Source organism: Sturnira hondurensis, unplaced genomic scaffold (genome assembly GCF_014824575.4).
Source record: "Sturnira hondurensis isolate 20B ecotype Veracruz unplaced genomic scaffold, ASM1482457v3 Scaffold0021354, whole genome shotgun sequence".
Classification (NCBI taxonomy): Eukaryota; Metazoa; Chordata; class Mammalia; order Chiroptera; family Phyllostomidae; genus Sturnira; species Sturnira hondurensis.
This window is the reverse complement of record NW_028093985.1, coordinates 35,273,522-35,290,591: the sequence shown is the minus strand read 5'-3', so window position 1 is coordinate 35,290,591 and position 17,070 is coordinate 35,273,522. Positions and strand designations below refer to the sequence as shown.

The window sequence follows — 17,070 nt, the reverse complement described above, 5'->3', positions numbered from 1 at the left end:
ACAAGCCTGTACCTCTTACTCCAGCTAAGCACCCGCCAGCAACACCCCTTATTCAGGCCCCACCTCACTCGCCTCCCTACACTAGCCCCGCCCCTCGTCACAAACTGGGGCGGAGGCCGACCCCACGCCTCTGGAGCTTCCACGTAGACACTCTAACGTCGCTCTCCAGAGAGAGTACTTCCGGGTCACTGAAACAGGTGCCTCGGGCCCCGCCCCTTCCGAGGCTCCGTCCGCCACTTCCGGCCACCTCAGGCCTTCCCTCTTTTTCGTGCAGGTCTTCCTCTCTGTTCCCACTCGTTGTCGTCGGTCCTAGGTCTAGGCTTGTGAGCACCCTTCACTCGCCCCCAGCAGCTCATTTCTCATCCACAGTCTCTCCAAGGCTCGAAGCCACTCGGTCTGAGGCCTGTGGCGCGCGCGGCAAGTCCGCGCAGACCTGACCCCGAGTGTCTCTGCAACTCCGTTGAGGCCGCTGCCATCGTCTCGGGATGCCGCGGCTGGGGTCCGCCGCAGTCTGTTGGGGTTGCAGGCTGCTCTCGCTGCTGCTACTGCTGCTGGTGTCAGAACCGGGCGGCGCCTCTGAGATCACTTTCGAGCTGCCCGACAACGCCAAGCAGTGTTTCTACGAGGACATCACTCAAGGCACCAAGTGCACCCTCGAGTTCCAGGTACACCAGGCTTTAGCTGTTGGTTCTGCCGCCCCAGCTCCCGGTTCCAGGGTCCGGGAGTAATCGGCTGGTGCTCTCCTCCTGATCTTGTTTGTTAATTCTTTGGCTGATTCAAGCATCAACTCTAGGTATCTGATACAGAGCATTTGGCTTTCCTTTTCTAAACCTTGGGCTAGAAACATTTAAGACCAGATATTAAGATATATGAATCCCGGAAATGCTTTCCGTAGCTGTGACTTTTTACATTCTCCAGTGCCCTTTATGTGAGGGCCATTGAACTCTAATCCACACTTGTACTTCAAGTAGATTCGAAGTGTTGCCGACATCGAACTCCATTGATTTTCAGTTTTTTCATTGTTATTAGAACTACTGGGTAATGTGGTGGTCCCTGTGATTGGAAGAGCATCATTCAAGGCCAGATAACCATCTGCCAAAGGTGTTGCAGAAAGAGTTGTTACGATAAATGAGAGGCTTCTTGTCATCTTTGGGAATATGTTTTTAAAAAAACTTTATTTGGCAGAATGTAGTTTAAGTTTGTTAGAATAGTCTTCACTCTTTCTATTATTTTTGGTAGGCTTATTTCACATATTTGAGCAACTATGCAGTGGTGGGTGCTGGTGATACAGAAGTGATCAAAACACTGGAGGGTGTTCTATTCATTCTTGATTCCCCACCTGTCCTACCATGCTTTTCTTAATTAGTACCTGTTCATTCATCAAAACTGCTTTAAGAGCAGGTAATAGGGGATGTACGATCTGGTCTTTGGGATCTGTGAAGGCGTCCTTTAGCAAGTGATTTTTAAGATGAATTGTAAAGAATAAGTTGTACATACTTTGGTAAGGGAGAAGAGGGGATGGGCTTTGCAATGATACTGTAGTAAGGGTGACTGAGAATTTGAAGACCGTAGAGAGGTCCTATATATTTGGGAATAAGCAAGAAAGTTGAGGAAGGGGTGTCAGGGATGCTAAACCATTGGTGCCTTGCTGGCTGTGATAAGAATTGTAGTTTTCCCTATGAGTATGGGAAGCTATCACAAGGTTGTAAGAAGTGCAGTGACATGATCCAAATATTTTTTGGTGGTTATATGAATATTAACTTGTACAGGTAGGGAAGGTATTTTAGAGTGGATACACAGACTGCTTAGGGAGGCTGTTGTAGTGGTTCAGGCTTAGACTAGGTCTAGGGTGTTAGCTATGGGGAAGGAGAAAAGTGAAAGGATTGGAGATAATTTAGTAGGTAAAATCAAGGGGACTTGGTGATTTGACTATAGTGAGGGAGGGAGAGAAGGCTAAGGATGACCCTTAGGCTTATTTAACTTCCTGGATTAGGTCCAAGGGATGAAAAAGAAGATAGCAGGAATAGTAATATAAATTGTCAGCAAAAATCTTGTTTATATTTAACAAACATTCTGGATTCTTATATGTGTAAGACACTGTTCTTGGAAGAGCATCATTCAAGGCCAGATAACCATCTGCCAAAGGTGTTGCAGAAAGAGTGGCCACTACCACTACTACTATAGTGGGCTAAAAACAACGCCTGTTATATGGCTGACAGCATGCCAAGTATATCAGGTGTGTTACTTAATTCTCAGGACAACTCAGTATGAAATAGGTATAGTTCTTACTCCTTTTTTACTGATGAAGAAACTGAAGCTTCCATAATTTAAAATACAAGATCATAAAACAGCAAGTAGCAGAATCAGTACGCAGTTCTAGGTTAGTTTCTTTCCTTTTTTTTTTTTTAAGATTTCATTTATTTATTTTTAAGAGAAGAGAAGATAGGGAGAAAGAGAGGGAGAGAAATACTGATGTGAGAAAATATGGATCAGTTGCCTCTCATAGATGCCCCCACTGGGAACCGAACCCACAACCTTTCACTTTGTGCTTTGTGGAGCATTGCCCAACCAACCGAGTCATACCAATCAGGGTTCTAGGTTAAATTCTTTGCTTTATTATATCTCCCAAAGATAAATAAGACTCACTTTGAGCTCAGAGGGAGCTTACATAGGCACATAGTCATATAATGTTAAGTGCAACGATGAAAGTACAACACTAGGTATTGTGGGAGCATTAAAAAATAACTTTCCTCCCACCTTCTAAGTTCTTGCTGGGCTAATAAATTAACAGACAGATTTACAGGAGGAAATGTACACAGTTTATTATGGATGTATATGCAGGGGTGTCATAGATATGAGATTCAAAACCCATTGGGCAGTTGAGGCTTATGTGCCATGTTGGACAAAGCAGAAGTTGTGGGCATGAATCTGGGATTTCAGAGGGAAAATAGACAATTCAGAGGTAGCAAGAAAGAGCAGAACATGTGGCAAATTCTTACTAAGCAACCCAGAAACAATGGGGCAGAAGTGAGGAAACAGGATTTGTTAGATCTTTTTTCCTCTCTGTCTGATAGGATACAATGAATGTCTAAGTCAAGGGTGTTGAACTTGTTTTCACCAGGGGCCACATCAGCCTCGAGGTTGCCTTCAAAGGGCTGAGTATAATCTCAACTCCTTAACTATTAAGGAGTAGTTACATTTATACAGCCCTAAAATTATTTCGGCCCTTTGAAGGCAACCTTGAGGCTGATGTGGCCGCTGGTTAAAATGAGTTTGACACCCTTGACCTAAGTGAATTCTAAGGGTCCCTTCCTGAAGCAGTTTTTAATTATTATCTTAATCCTTTTAGATAGGAAAAGGGGAGGTAACAAAGTCTTTAGTCTTTTGTTTCTTAGTAACCAGCTTAAAATCAGTATTCCAAAATGGGAGTGGCAAAACTTTGCCCACCTCCTGGCTCCCTCCTTCCAGCCCCCCAGTATACTGCTGGCTGAAGGAAGAAGGATCATTGGAAAGTTTTGCTGAGGGGTTGGTGTTTGTTCTGAGTCTAGAGGGATAAATAGGAGTTATAAGTCTGCAGAAAGGAAAAGGACATCCTAGGCAGATGTGTTATGTTTGTAAGACATATTCCAGCAGACCCGAAATTAGCCTGAGCTGGCACTGAAATACACTAGGTAATATTGTTGCTTTGGTCAAAGGGCTTTAGGAGTGGTTCGTAACAGTTTGTCGACATTGTTTATCGGTAATAGTGAGATCGATGATTTGCACCTGGTCTTTGTGAGACCTGCCCAAAGGCTTGGTATTAAGTCTGGTTACCTATCAGAAAAGTACCTGTGTGATCAGCAAAATATAAAAAAAAATCCAGCCAATACTCTTTTGTGCTCACTGGTTCCAGGGTATTCCTTGTACACCTGGTGGTTCCTGATCTGGGAGGGAGGATTTGTCAAGCTCACACAGGGAGGCCAAAGAAGCCAACACCTAATCTCTCCTGACCTGTTTCTGTGAGACAGCTTTTGGCTGTGAGGTTTTCTTTTTCTATAATAAACTGAATTTGTAAGCATTGTCATTTTGGATCCTGTGATTCTTCTTCAGCAAATAAATCTTGTTTAACTGTTACTGAAGATGTAAAGCAAAGATTTCTTCAGAGAACTTCTGGCAGTCTGATATTTTTGGAACACAGAATGATAAAGGGTACAAAAGATGTACTAAGGCTACTTGGAGGAGGTACAGGGGAATGGTATTCCATTGTTAACAGGTTTGGATATTTCTGTTGGGGAAATCAAAAGGGGATTTCCAAAAGAAAGTGAGCTAATCAAAAGGTTTTCGGCAAATGGGGTATGGAGAAGGATAGGGAGGTTGCCTCCACCTCCAGGAGACGTGGGGATGGGAGTGCTGCTGGCACCAGAGATGGTGCTAAACATGCTAGAATGCACAGGGCAATACAGCCCCCTAGGCCCTTTATTCCAGGGTCTAGAAGATAGAATGACCCAGCTGGCAATGGTTTAATCAAGGTTAAGAAACACTTGACTAGAGGGATGAGAGTATTGGGTTGTGGGAAGAACATTTAGGAAGTTGTGGCAATAGTCCTGTCTGGATTGTGGATTAGGAATGGAAAAGATGGGAGGAATTTGAAAAAGGCAATAAGATGAAGAGATTTCTGTGATTTAACTGGACAGGTAGAGACACTTAATTTGGGACCATTCTAAATTTCTGTCTTATGTGATCAGACAGGTTGTCAAGAGGTACTTTTATCTGAAGAATCAGATTAGTTTTTTTAAAGTTTGTTGCAAGAAATGTGACATGATCAGTTCTGGTTCTGTTCAGTTTGTATGCCTGTATCTGATTATTCCAGATACAACGGTCAATAGGAATAATTGGGTATATAAAAATGATGTCATTATTTTCACCTAGAAGAAAAGTTGTTGACTTTTGGGGGGAGGAGCAAATGCCCAGTTGATAAGACACTTTTTATGTGAAACCATTATATTTGTGTATTAAGTTACACAGTTTTACAGTTTCCTAAATACATAATTTCATTTAATTAGCAAAATGATCTTGTAACATGGTTTATTCATCGTAACTTAAGAGACAAAAGGTCATATAAGTAACCATTTTTTCTTTGAAGTCTGAAGTTTGATCTCTGAGTTCTACAGATCTACAATGTCAATATTATGCTAACCAAAAGTGTTCAGGCTTGAAAATACAGGCTTGTACCACCCAGTTTCATGTTGGTTGGGAAGCCATGTACCCTGTGTTTCTTCTCCTGTCTCCTCTTTCTTCCCACTCAGTCCTTTCTCATATAAGGTAGCCTTTCTTCTCTTTAATCCTTTCTCCTTTTTCTCTGTTATTATGATTATCCAATTACATCAGTGGCAGGGGGGAGGGGGAGCTCTGCCTGCAGGGCCCCACCTGGCTCCCAGGGATGAGAGTAAGTCTACCAACACATGGTCTGCTTGGGGAGGAAAGGTGGCCATTCTCTCAAAGGAGAAGGACCTTTTCCTCAGTGGGCTTTTATTGGGTTTGTTTTGCACAGGAATACAGGGAAAGCTCATTAATCATTATCAGGCAGTAGGATCAAACAATAGATAACGAAGAACTCCAAGGGCGTATTCTGAGTCAGGGTCAGGTAGCTAAAGAGCTAAAAAACTTTGAGGTACAAACTCACTTCTTGCTTGGACCCTTATTTAATTGATAGCATTCTAAACAAAGCAGGTTTCACATGATTTTACATATTTTTTCTTAGGCCTGATTGCCCTAAGGAACCTCCTGTTCCTGCCCAGGGCAGCATGGCATTGTTTCAGGCTTAAGTCAGGCAGGGGAAGTGAGACAGCCAAGAGATTTAGGAGGCTTCTTGCAGACAGAATGAGGACTCAGGCTATATGAAAACCAAGGGGTGAGGGTCCATCACCCCCTTTCTCTATAGCCCCCCATGTCCTTCCCTGAGGGTGTCTTCACAACCATGCCCGTCTTAGATTGTCCTTCCCCTGAGAAATCTTACTCATCATTGACTAATTAGTCATTAACTAACCAGTCATCTGCCTGAGGCTAAGCAGGGTGAAGTAAAAGGAGCAGAGGCAGTGCTTGCCCCTGCCAGGGAGATAAGCTTTGTCTCCTTAGTGGCTTATGGTCCCAAGGTCTTTCACTCAGCCTTAGTCATGGTGGGTTATGGCTTCTGAAACCAGGCAGGGTGGTTTCCAACATTTCAGGAAAAGTCTCCCCCTCCTTTCTTTGTGAGGACCACCCAGGCTCTGTAGATTGTAACTGATTAAGCATAGGTCTTTGAAAGTAGCTCCAGCATCATCTTCAGAAACATTTCATCTGCCCCCCAGCCTTCCTTTCAGTGTGCTTGACCTTAAATACAGTTTTCCCAGATAAAAGATTTTTTTTATGTTGTGTTTTGTTTCCTTTAAAAGGTTTCTCTTGGAAACAACTTTATCAATGATGATAATACTCTTAGAACAGCCCAGAAGTCCATTCAATTTATAATGTAGTTTAAAATAGAATATGTATCAAATTCTATATAACTGACCTATAAAAGAATTTAAACAATCTGTTTGTGATTTGGCAGCAAAATTAATTTGAGTTCTATGATGGACATATGCTTGGGGTGTTATGCTAAAGACTGACCTACTATGCTGCTTCACTGTCCATGTGTGTACCTTGAAGATACTCATGGGAAACTAGGTAAAAAAAAATTGGGGAAGGAAAACATTACATGGCACTAAGCTTAAGGGTTAAAATGACTTTGGAGTTCAAGTTTTATCTTAACTCAGTTTGTCAGTTTGTCAGATGGAGGGGTGGAAAAAAAACCCTCTGGTAGGACTGTTTGGGAGAATTAAGTGATATAACAGATCTACGTTAATTAGAATAGTTGTCTGGCTAGTTAGTTCTCTCTCTCATTGTATAGAAATACGCTCAGTTTTCATAAATCTTTAGTTGAACTGAAATTTGCCTCCCGAGTTCCATCCACTGGTAGAAACTAAAAAATGTAAAATTATCTGTGGCAGTAAAGGTCCTTAGCCTATAACCTTATTGCCATTTTAACAAGAAATCTGGGTATTTCTAAAATTTGCTGATTGCACTACTTTCTTCTTTTTTTTCTCTTTTTGTAGGTGATTACTGGTGGTCACTATGATGTAGATTGTCGATTAGAAGATCCTGATGGTAATGTGTTATACAAAGAGATGAAGAAACAGTACGACAGTTTTACCTTCACGGCCTCCAGAAATGGGACATACAAATTTTGCTTCAGCAATGAATTTTCTACTTTCACACATAAAACCGTATATTTTGATTTTCAAGTTGGAGAAGACCCACCTTTGTTTCCTAGTGAGAACCGAGTCAGTGCCCTTACCCAGGTAAATAAAAAGTCAGCAGTATAATGTTGGTGTGGGTAAAGGGAGAAAATGCATAGCTTATATGCATTAACTTATCGATAAGCACAGAATGTCGGCTTTACCATAATCGTTAAGACTTATCTAATTCTTACACTAGGTTGGGCATTTCAGAGAAATCCAGGCTTTTCAGTGAAGACCTATGGTAAAGGATTGTATGAATTTTTTTAAAAGCTTTAAAAGAGGAAGATCACTTAGGTAGAATCATCCATGGCAAAGGAAGTTGAGGATGTCTGAACAGTGCTCCAGCATTCTGGAATATTTTCTATAATTCACGGAGGAATGCTGCTAGCATAACTTCACAGATCGGTATAACTAGAATCAAAATGATGCCTTAATATATATAAAGATTACACAGATAGTTTTATACAAACATTTATGTATGCAAGCTGCTGTTAAAATAACTTTTGCTGTAACTTAAAGTAAAATACTAAAAGATTATTAAGTCGTGTAACAAAAATAGTTAAGGAAGCAAAATTGGGTTTTATTTTGAAGCATAGTTTAGTGAGAGAAAGATAGTAAAGGAGATTTGAAGTCAGTGAACAGATACTGCTCAGGTGATGAGAGGGCTATTTTAGTTCTAGTTCAGAGACAGTATGAGCTTAAATCAGATCTAAAAGCTAATCAGTTAGGTATTCAAAGGAATTATTTAACATCTGCTTGTTAAAACCTTAAACTGCTACAGTATTTCATTGTTCCCAGGTTCCATTGAGTCCTTTGGCCAAAGTCATAGGATGATAGAGGCAGTTTTTAAGAATGTACAAGATCCCTAATTCATAAACTTATTGTAGGCTTTAATAAGATGTATTCACGTGTTGTTATATTTAGAAATGTTCTTTTTATTTTACCATCCTGTGTGAGTGGCACTTTGCTTTATAAAATGATTTTTTGGGTCATGGTTTATAACTTAGTCTTCATGAATTTTAATTTGTATAAGAAAGTAGATTGCTCTCAAAACCCTAAGTAGATAAATATGTGAAATGACTGGTCATAAAGCAATTAGTATCATTTAATCTCCTTTATTTATAGTGCATTTTAAAAAATCTTTTCTTAGTTTTATTTTTCTACTTTCAAAAAGCTAGTAAGTCTCTTCTACCATAGGGGTACTTATAAAGCAGCTGTTGATACTTTGAAATTGAAAAATATTATCAGCTAATAAATGCAGAATAAATAATAGAGTTTTATTAAATCACTATTTTTTAACCACTAATAAAATGATGGATCTAGAGTAGGCACTAATCACCAGTCACTGCTGAAACCATTAGGTGATAGATGAGAAACCTTATAATAGGTAGATAAGAGTGATTATCACCTAAATCTAATGATATTTCACAAATGGAGAGATAACTAGACATTGTGTGTCTTCTGATAATAGGCAATTGCCTATGAGGTGTTCCCACTAAGAACATTACACCTTAATCCGAACAAGGCTGTAGCTCCAACCACCAGTTTATAGGAAACATGGAAGACAGAGGAACACCATGGGACTACAATTAGCAAAATTCGGGAAGTGAAAGATGCTGCAGGATTGATGCCCCAGTTTCTTCAGTAAATAGAAAGATAGGAAGGGAAAAAAGAAGGAAGAGAACCTAAAGATTAAAGAAGACCCAAAAGACATATCAACCAAATCATTGTGTTGATCTTGTTTGGATTCAGATTTGTGAACAACTTTTGAGGCATTTGGGAAATTTGAATAACAACTTTATATTCAATATAAACTAAAGGAATTATTTTTACTTACTTTATGTGTTATGCTTTTGGGGTTCCATTTTTTTAAACTATTATCTTTCAAAAATAAAAATAAAGTATAAAATATAGCTGAAATGATACACTATCTGGGATTTGCTCTAAAATAATTAGAGTGGTGAGAATTGTTGGGGGATATAGATGGAACAAGATTAGCCATGTGTTAATAATTACGGGGGTTCTTTGTTCTGTTCTCTATACTTTTGAATATGTATGAACATTTCCAATCTAAAAGTACAAAGAAGAAAAGGGAAATGACACCGTCTGAAAAATTAAATCGAATCTATGCAGTTAGTCCTTTGATTTCCATATTTTCTCTAATCCAGGTGTTCTTAATTCATACCCCATGGTCAGGCTTCAAGGAATCTTTAAACATTCTGAATTGTGTCAAATCCTTGTTTTCATGCATATTTTCCAGGGGAAGAATCCTTAGGCCGCATATTTTGAGTGTCCATAGAAAGCAAAGAAATGCTGCAAGCAGCTCTCTAGCCTCTTACCACAAATTAGAAATTACTCATTTTAGCAATCATTTAGAAAGATTAGTTTTGCTAATCTTTCATTCCTGGGGGCTTGACTGAAAGAAATGTTTGAGTATTTTAATAGGTAAGTTCGATCTCTAGATCTCATAATTTTATACTTTTTTAAAAGTACCTTTAATGGAATATTTTTACAATTATTTCTTTTATGCATAATTTGGTAGAACTTCATTGACTACTTGAATTATTTTCTAATGTTTACATTCCTTAATTAAAATTAAGACATTGGTTTTTGGTTTGTGATGTAAAATAACTATATAATAAAGCATGTATTTCATCACCAGGATTAAGTTTTGAGCAACAGAGAATTATTAAGCTCTGGTTTATTAAAAAAATTAGACATTTAACCCTTCTCAAGTCAGATGGTATAATTAATATATTAACAGTACAGTGTCTTCAGATGAAGGCTCCCAGACTGATTACACAGTGAAACTGAAACTTGTATCCCATTGAGAACATATGTATTGGTTTAGTTCACTGACTTGAGGGAAAACACCTAGTTAGCAAATTGGTAAATGTTAAAAAAAAAAAAGATATTCCAACTCTGGCATGTTGTTTTCAGATTCAGCTATTTTTATGCCATACTTGGAATTTTATATTCTTATTGGTCAGATTTACTGTTCTGCCCAATCTCTTCCTCCTAATCCTTCCTCTTTGGGGAATCTAGGTTTGTAATTTTATAGCCACAGTTCCTACCTGAGCAGTATTTCTGCTACCGTGAGCTTGGTGTTCCATCCTTACAGATGCCACAGCTGTGACATTTAGTCTGCAGCAATCAGCTGCTTATGAGATCTGACCTATCAGTTGTACTAGTGGGAATGAGTTAAGGGAGTAACGGTTGCATTGCCAGGACCAGTGGCATAAATGTGTGAATGAATGAATTCCAATTTAGTAGAAAATTAATGAAATAAAGAATTAAGATCAAATGAAAAGATGACTATGCTAGATGAATTGAACAGAAAGTATTAAACATATAACTGGAAATATTTCTCTTTAGATGGAATCTGCCTGTGTTTCGATTCATGAAGCTCTGAAGTCTGTCATTGACTATCAGACTCATTTCCGTTTGAGAGAAGCTCAAGGCCGAAGCCGAGCAGAAGATCTGAATACGAGAGTGGCCTATTGGTCAATAGGAGAAGCCCTCATTCTTCTTGTGGTTAGCATAGGGCAGGTTTTTCTTCTAAAAAGCTTTTTCTCAGATAAAAGAACCACCACAACTCGTGTTGGATCATAACTACGTGTTGAGAATTGATGCACCATTGCCACTGTAATATTGCTGTCCTCTAATTAATTTTAGATACTGAAGAACTTAATATTGGCGACATTTTAAAAACCTTAGTCATATACTTATTTGGGGGGGATATATGATGAATATCCCCAAACTGTGGAAAGGACACCTTTTTTTATTTGTAAAGGTATAAAAACTTCGGAACTTATTTTGGGCTATTCATGTTAAATATTCAACACCAATGATCTACACTTTTCTTGGTTGTTTATATCTACTCTTCGCACACTAAACTTTGGTATTTTGATTCCTTTTTGCCATTTAAAAATACTTTTCTTATAGGTAGTGGATATTTTTAAAACCTTCAATTTAATATCTACATATGTTGTGGAGGAAGAAAATTGCCTTTTAATTGTTTATAGTAAATAAGGTTTTGATTTTCAGAAAACCACATGTGCTTAGCTGTAGCCCAAGCCCTATTCTGCACTGTTTAATTTTTATGGGGAAAGTCTACCATAGAAATGTTAATATTGATACAATTTTAAACTGATACATCATGGTATAACTTATTTTTCACTAGCTTGGAAAATGATAGATTTTTGTTTCAGGGGGTTTTGATTTATAACCAGATGTTATTTTTTTTTCATAAATACATTCTTACCACACAGAAAATAGTGTGTTTCAGTAACATCATGGAATTTAAACAGGCCTTAAAAATCAGACTGTCATACCAGATAGAATAAATACAGCATAATTTCAGATACTTCAGTGTTTTATAATGTAGGGGCAAATGAGATTAAGAAAAAGTTTAGTGAGTTACCTGCACACATTACATTTTCACTGCTTTTACAAAGAAAAAAGGTGATCTGTTTCATTTAAACATTAAATTGGCTGGTTCTTGCCCTTATGTGGCTTCAATGTTTTTGAGTCATTCCCAGCTTAAATTGACAGTTAGTCAATTAAGTATCAGTTAGTCAATATTAGTATCTTAAAAGTGCCATACGTTTAATCCCAATAGGTGTGATGCACTGAGAAGTTAGGGGGTTTTTTTGGATTTTTTTCTTTTCTATTCTTTCTCGTTTGTGTTGCACATGTAATTTGTATAATCTCTAGTTAGAATCCCTAATATGACAAAAATTTAGAACACTGTGTGTGTTTTTATTTGATAATCTTCATTGATTGTACTGCATTTAATGAATATTAAATAGCTCATATTCTGTACACTATATGGTTTAGAATGTCTTTGTATTTTATAACTTGTATAGATTGAGCTGACTGAAATAAGATTTTGTTTTAAGTATTCTAAGATAGAACCAAGATATTGCAAAATTGTATAGGTGTTTAAAGCTTTTCTGCTCTTAAAAAAAAATGCAACTGCTTTCTGTCATGCCTCCCTCCCTCACCCAAAGGTGATTAAGTGCGAACAAGACTTATGTTGTAGAGACTTCGATATGTGGTACCATAGAATACTGATTAGTAGCAGTTCTAGCAACCACTACTGACTAAAAGTTAACTCAATTTTAAGCTGTCTTAAAATACATATGTACACTACTGCATGTGAGAGCAAAAGGAATTAAAGTTGCCATGCTGGCTAATTTCAAATGCTGCAGTGTAGCAAAGGATAAACGTATTTTCATCTTCAGCTCTTTAATTCTAAAATTTTTGAAGACCAAATAGTTAATCCTTAATAACAGATTAAGAACTGAAGTTTAAAATTTTGCAGCTTTATCTATTTGGAATCTTATATTGGAGTTGCCCTGCAGCTTTATATGTCCCTCTGTATTTAGGTTTGAACGTTTTCAGCACTAATGTTAATGTGGTTCATAGCACGATGTATGTTAAATGTCCTTTCTGGTTACCTGTCTGCTCTATTATGTTCAGATACTTAGACCATAATTAAGCAGAGTCAGGTACTATCAGTGTGCTGAGTTTGGCATAGATGATGCAGTTATTTTATCTGTGCCTATCAAAACTTCTTAATATTAGACTATTTCTACAAATTACTTTTGATGGAACTCTTGAAATATATTAAAATGTTTGAAATCACCACTGTTACCTGTACAAAATAGTACAGGCTTAGTCTAGTCTGTATTAACTGGTTAACGTTTGATGGCTGTCTAAACTCAACTGGGTATGTATATATATATATAAATGAAAGAATACATATCTATACAGACATAAATGTTAAGTAAACTTTTTTCTTCCTCCTAATATATAAATTGTAGCTCATCTTTTTTCTTTAATTCTTTTGTAACTTGATGTGACAGTTTGAATTTCCCAAATATTTATATTTGGACATATGGCTCAGAATATATATTTAAACATCATTAGCTGTATATATTTTTAAAGTAAATAATGGGAAGGGACTTAATATGCAAGTTTATACTAAAATTTCAGCTGTGAAGATATAAGATTACTTTGCTAATAATCAACCTTTTTTTCTAAAAAGAAACAAATGGTGTGTGGTTCATAACTTTCACTCTGGCTTGATGCTAATCAACTTTGAAAATACAATGAACTGAAAAGCAATTTTATTCTTTGAAAGATTTCATTTAAATCTCTGTACTATCCACATTTGCTTCAGTTTATAAGTGTGTAACATTGATAGTTAAATAGGATAAAGCATATCCTATGACTGTTTTCAAAAATTAAATTAATATATAAATAAATCAGGGGTTTTTTCATTTATTTTTGGAAAAAACAAATTTCTCTAAACAGATAATGGTTCTATAGGATTGCCTCAATCAATTCTTGGAGAATAAAAAAATCTTTCAACAAGCCGATTTGTTTTTGTCAGGATTTAAATTTTTTTAAAGCTCCTTATGAACTTGGAGCTTGGAGTATATTTTTGTAGCAAGAGAGTGATTAATTATTTGGTTTTTCATCAAAACATCTTAGGGACTGGGCAAGGGAAAACTTAAAGAAGAGAAATACAGTTCTCCCCCACTTTTCAAAAGGTCATGTATGCCGCTTCACTTTTACAAAAGATCTGTATTGCATGTGCCTGTTTTTGTAACGGGAAGAAATACAGAGGGTTTTCCTTTTATGAGAAGTGGTGAAGAGTGAAAACAGCATTCAGCATTTGTCTTTCAGGGAGCTATTATAGAGGCAGCACGAACCCTGAGCAGCGCGAATGGCTCTGCTTTTGCCCTATGTTAGTGTTGTTTTAGGTTTTATGTGTTATTTGGTAGGTTATTTTGTGGGTCTGGGAACACTTAAAGTTTTTTCCATGTAAGTGGTAATTCCTTCTTTGCTTTACCTCATTTCTGCTTAGGAAAGTTTTCATAGGAACATTCCTTTTTCAGATAGCAGGGGAAATTTGTACCACCTCTAAACTGCCTCCTTTTTAACATGTTTTGCCTTTCTTGCTGAAAGTTTGGGTGAAAGCAGTTAAACCTTCAGTTCTCTGAGAGGCTCGTAGTTTTTAACTAAATTAACCTTCGGTTGTATAATGCCAAGGTGCCTCAGTTTTTTTCTTTGCCTTTATTAATGTAGTTGTAGGAGACATTCTGGTTTCTGGGCACAATTCTACAAAAATAAAATAAGTTATTTTAGGTTAACATTTATTGAATGCTTACCCTGTGCCAGGTGCTGTGCTAAATATTTTACTTGTATGAATACGTACCATCTTTGCAATAATCCTGTGAACTAAGGAATTGCCGTTGTGTAGGCGAGAAAACGCAGAAACATGCAGAGGTTAGGAATCCTGCCTGTAGCACAGTAGTTGGCAGAATCTGAATACAAACTATTGCATCTGGCTCCCGAGCTCTCTTTCTCAACCACCAGGCAGTGTTGCCTTACAAACACCGGTTAAAGGATAGATCTCTGAAGGTTTAATTGTCTTGATTTCAGTGTAGCTCAATATTGGTTCAGAGCTTCAGTGTCAAATTTAAATCATGGTTTTGTGATAGTCTGCTAGAAGTTTCAAAACTGAACAAGATAGACTTCCAGGAACATAACTTAGTTTGGGGAGGCTGGATAATTATATAAGTAACATTATGTAAGTAATATTATATTAAGTAATGAAGGGGCCATTCAGGGGCCACCTCAGCCGCTAAGGCATTTATGGGGTGCTATCGGAGGAAGAAGTCACAGGGTCCAGCAGAAGTAAGGTTTGCTTGAGTGGTTGGTAGGGTATATGAATGTCTTGCGTGAGATGGACAGCAATTTGAACATTTCACCTAAAGTGTCATGCTGTGCTTGGGTGTGATAATATTATGTTAATACAATTATATGCTATATGCTTATGATTTTATAATAAAAATTTTTCTAATAAAAACGGGGTATTATTTGTGCTGGACCCTGTATATAGGTTGGAAGACTCATCCCAAAAAGTTTAACTCTGTCTACCCACAGGGGAGGTCCATGGTTGTCTAGCTAGGCCAACAACTGAGTGAAATAAACTCCAATTTAGGGATATGGACTGTTAGCCAGTACCCATTGCTACAGGTTGGAAAAACATGTTCTTTAACTTTGTTAATAAAGGTGATGATCTCTTGTCCACCTCAGTTGTTTCCAAAATCTGGAGGGAAATACAGAATGTTATCACTAAACTATCAAATGTTCTATTTTTCACTGTTTTTTTTTCTATTTTATCTATAAGATGTCATTAGAAATGACCACATTCCTTCCTGAGATTGAGAAATGACACTGATCTGGCATGATCTGTTTTTAGTGTTGGTATTTGCTAGTGATTACTCCTACCTTAAAAAGAATTTGAGAAATAATGGTTCTAAGAGTAAATCCATTCATCATCCCACCATCCACTTTGATGTTTTTCAGTATTTTTACAAATACATGTATATGTTTTTTAATTGGTATTATTTATCACAAATTTTCAAACTTGAAAATTGTTAAATCTGCCATAATATAAAAGAGGGTATTAAACGTGTACAGATTAAAGAGAAGTAAAATTACAAAGCACATGCTGATGTAACCAATGCTCAGTTTAAGAAATTCAACACTGCTAACACCACAGCAAAATGTTCCTATGTATCTCCCTGATCACATACCTGAACTCCACAGAGATACCAATGTTCTGCTTGTAATGAAAATACTTTTCTTATTCTTTAAAAACATTTTTACCAGTTATGTATAATAAATCTTCTCAAACTGCTTTTTAAAATAACTTCCAAAGATCACAGATACTTTTAGAAATACAAAATCACATGCTCGAAGATTTGGACAACATCAAACTCTCAGTTGTTGTGCTTATCTCTGAATCAGCCTCTAACAGGTCAGTGTGGTCTGGAGACCACTTTGGAGACCACTTTGAATGGCACTGATAGCTACATTCCTGAAAAATATTTTTTAAAATCAGGTAAAAAGTAAACTTTAATAAGTAAAATTTAATGAGCAATAAAATCTACTTAATATATAGAGTATTACGTGTATCATACTGTGACTTTGTTTTTCTAAGTCACTCAAGTTGATGCATGTGGCTGTGGATTGTTTTGTCACTGTCCATTATATGAGTGTATTATACATAGTTATGTGCTTTCTGCTTAAGGGCATTCGGATTGTTTCAGGTTTCTTTGCTATTATGAACAAATCCACTATGAACATTTTTGTACATGTGTCCTATTGCACATGTGTATGATCTATTGAGAATACATCTAGGAGTGGAATTATTTGCTTATAGAATGTGTGTATTTTCATTTTTACTGGGTAATGTCTACCTTTCTTAAAGCAGTTGCATCAGTTAGTGCTTTCCCCAGCATTGTTAGAAGGTTCCACATTTGGTGTTGTCAGACTTGGAAACTTGAAAATCTTCTGGGTGTTTCTGTTATTTTTATAAATGTATGTACATTTGTTAAAGAATACACTGCATCATTGTTTAATCTGCATTTCCTTGAGATTAATTATCTTTTCTCATGGGTTTACCATTTTGACTTTCTCTCTTATAAAGTCCCTGTTTTATTTGCCCATTTTTAAAAACAGGATTGTTTGACATTTTTCTATTAACAGGATTCCTTCATGTATTCAGGAGACTAATCCTTTGGTTATAATTATTTCAAATATCTTCTCAGTTTGCTTTTATTTTTTTCTTCCTAGTGAAATGTCTCACTCTTTTTCTGTACTGGTGTTTCTATATCTGGTTTAAGACGTTTCTCTACCCTGAGGACATGAATATCTTTTCCTATGCTGTGTTCTAAAGTATGTGTATTTTCTG

At 37.0% G+C, this 17,070-nt stretch overlaps 1 protein-coding gene across 1 annotated transcript; it reads left to right on the top strand.

The window, feature by feature from the left end:
- The first annotated feature begins 223 nt into the window (after positions 1-223).
- Positions 224-13,531, top strand: TMED7 (transmembrane p24 trafficking protein 7). Its single transcript, XM_037032427.1, has 3 exons — positions 224-665; positions 7,110-7,355; positions 10,671-13,531. Exons 1-3 carry the CDS (start codon positions 486-488, stop codon positions 10,905-10,907), a joined length of 663 nt encoding a protein of 220 aa, XP_036888322.1. The 5' UTR covers positions 224-485; the 3' UTR covers positions 10,908-13,531.
- Positions 13,532-17,070: the final 3,539 nt, after the last annotated feature.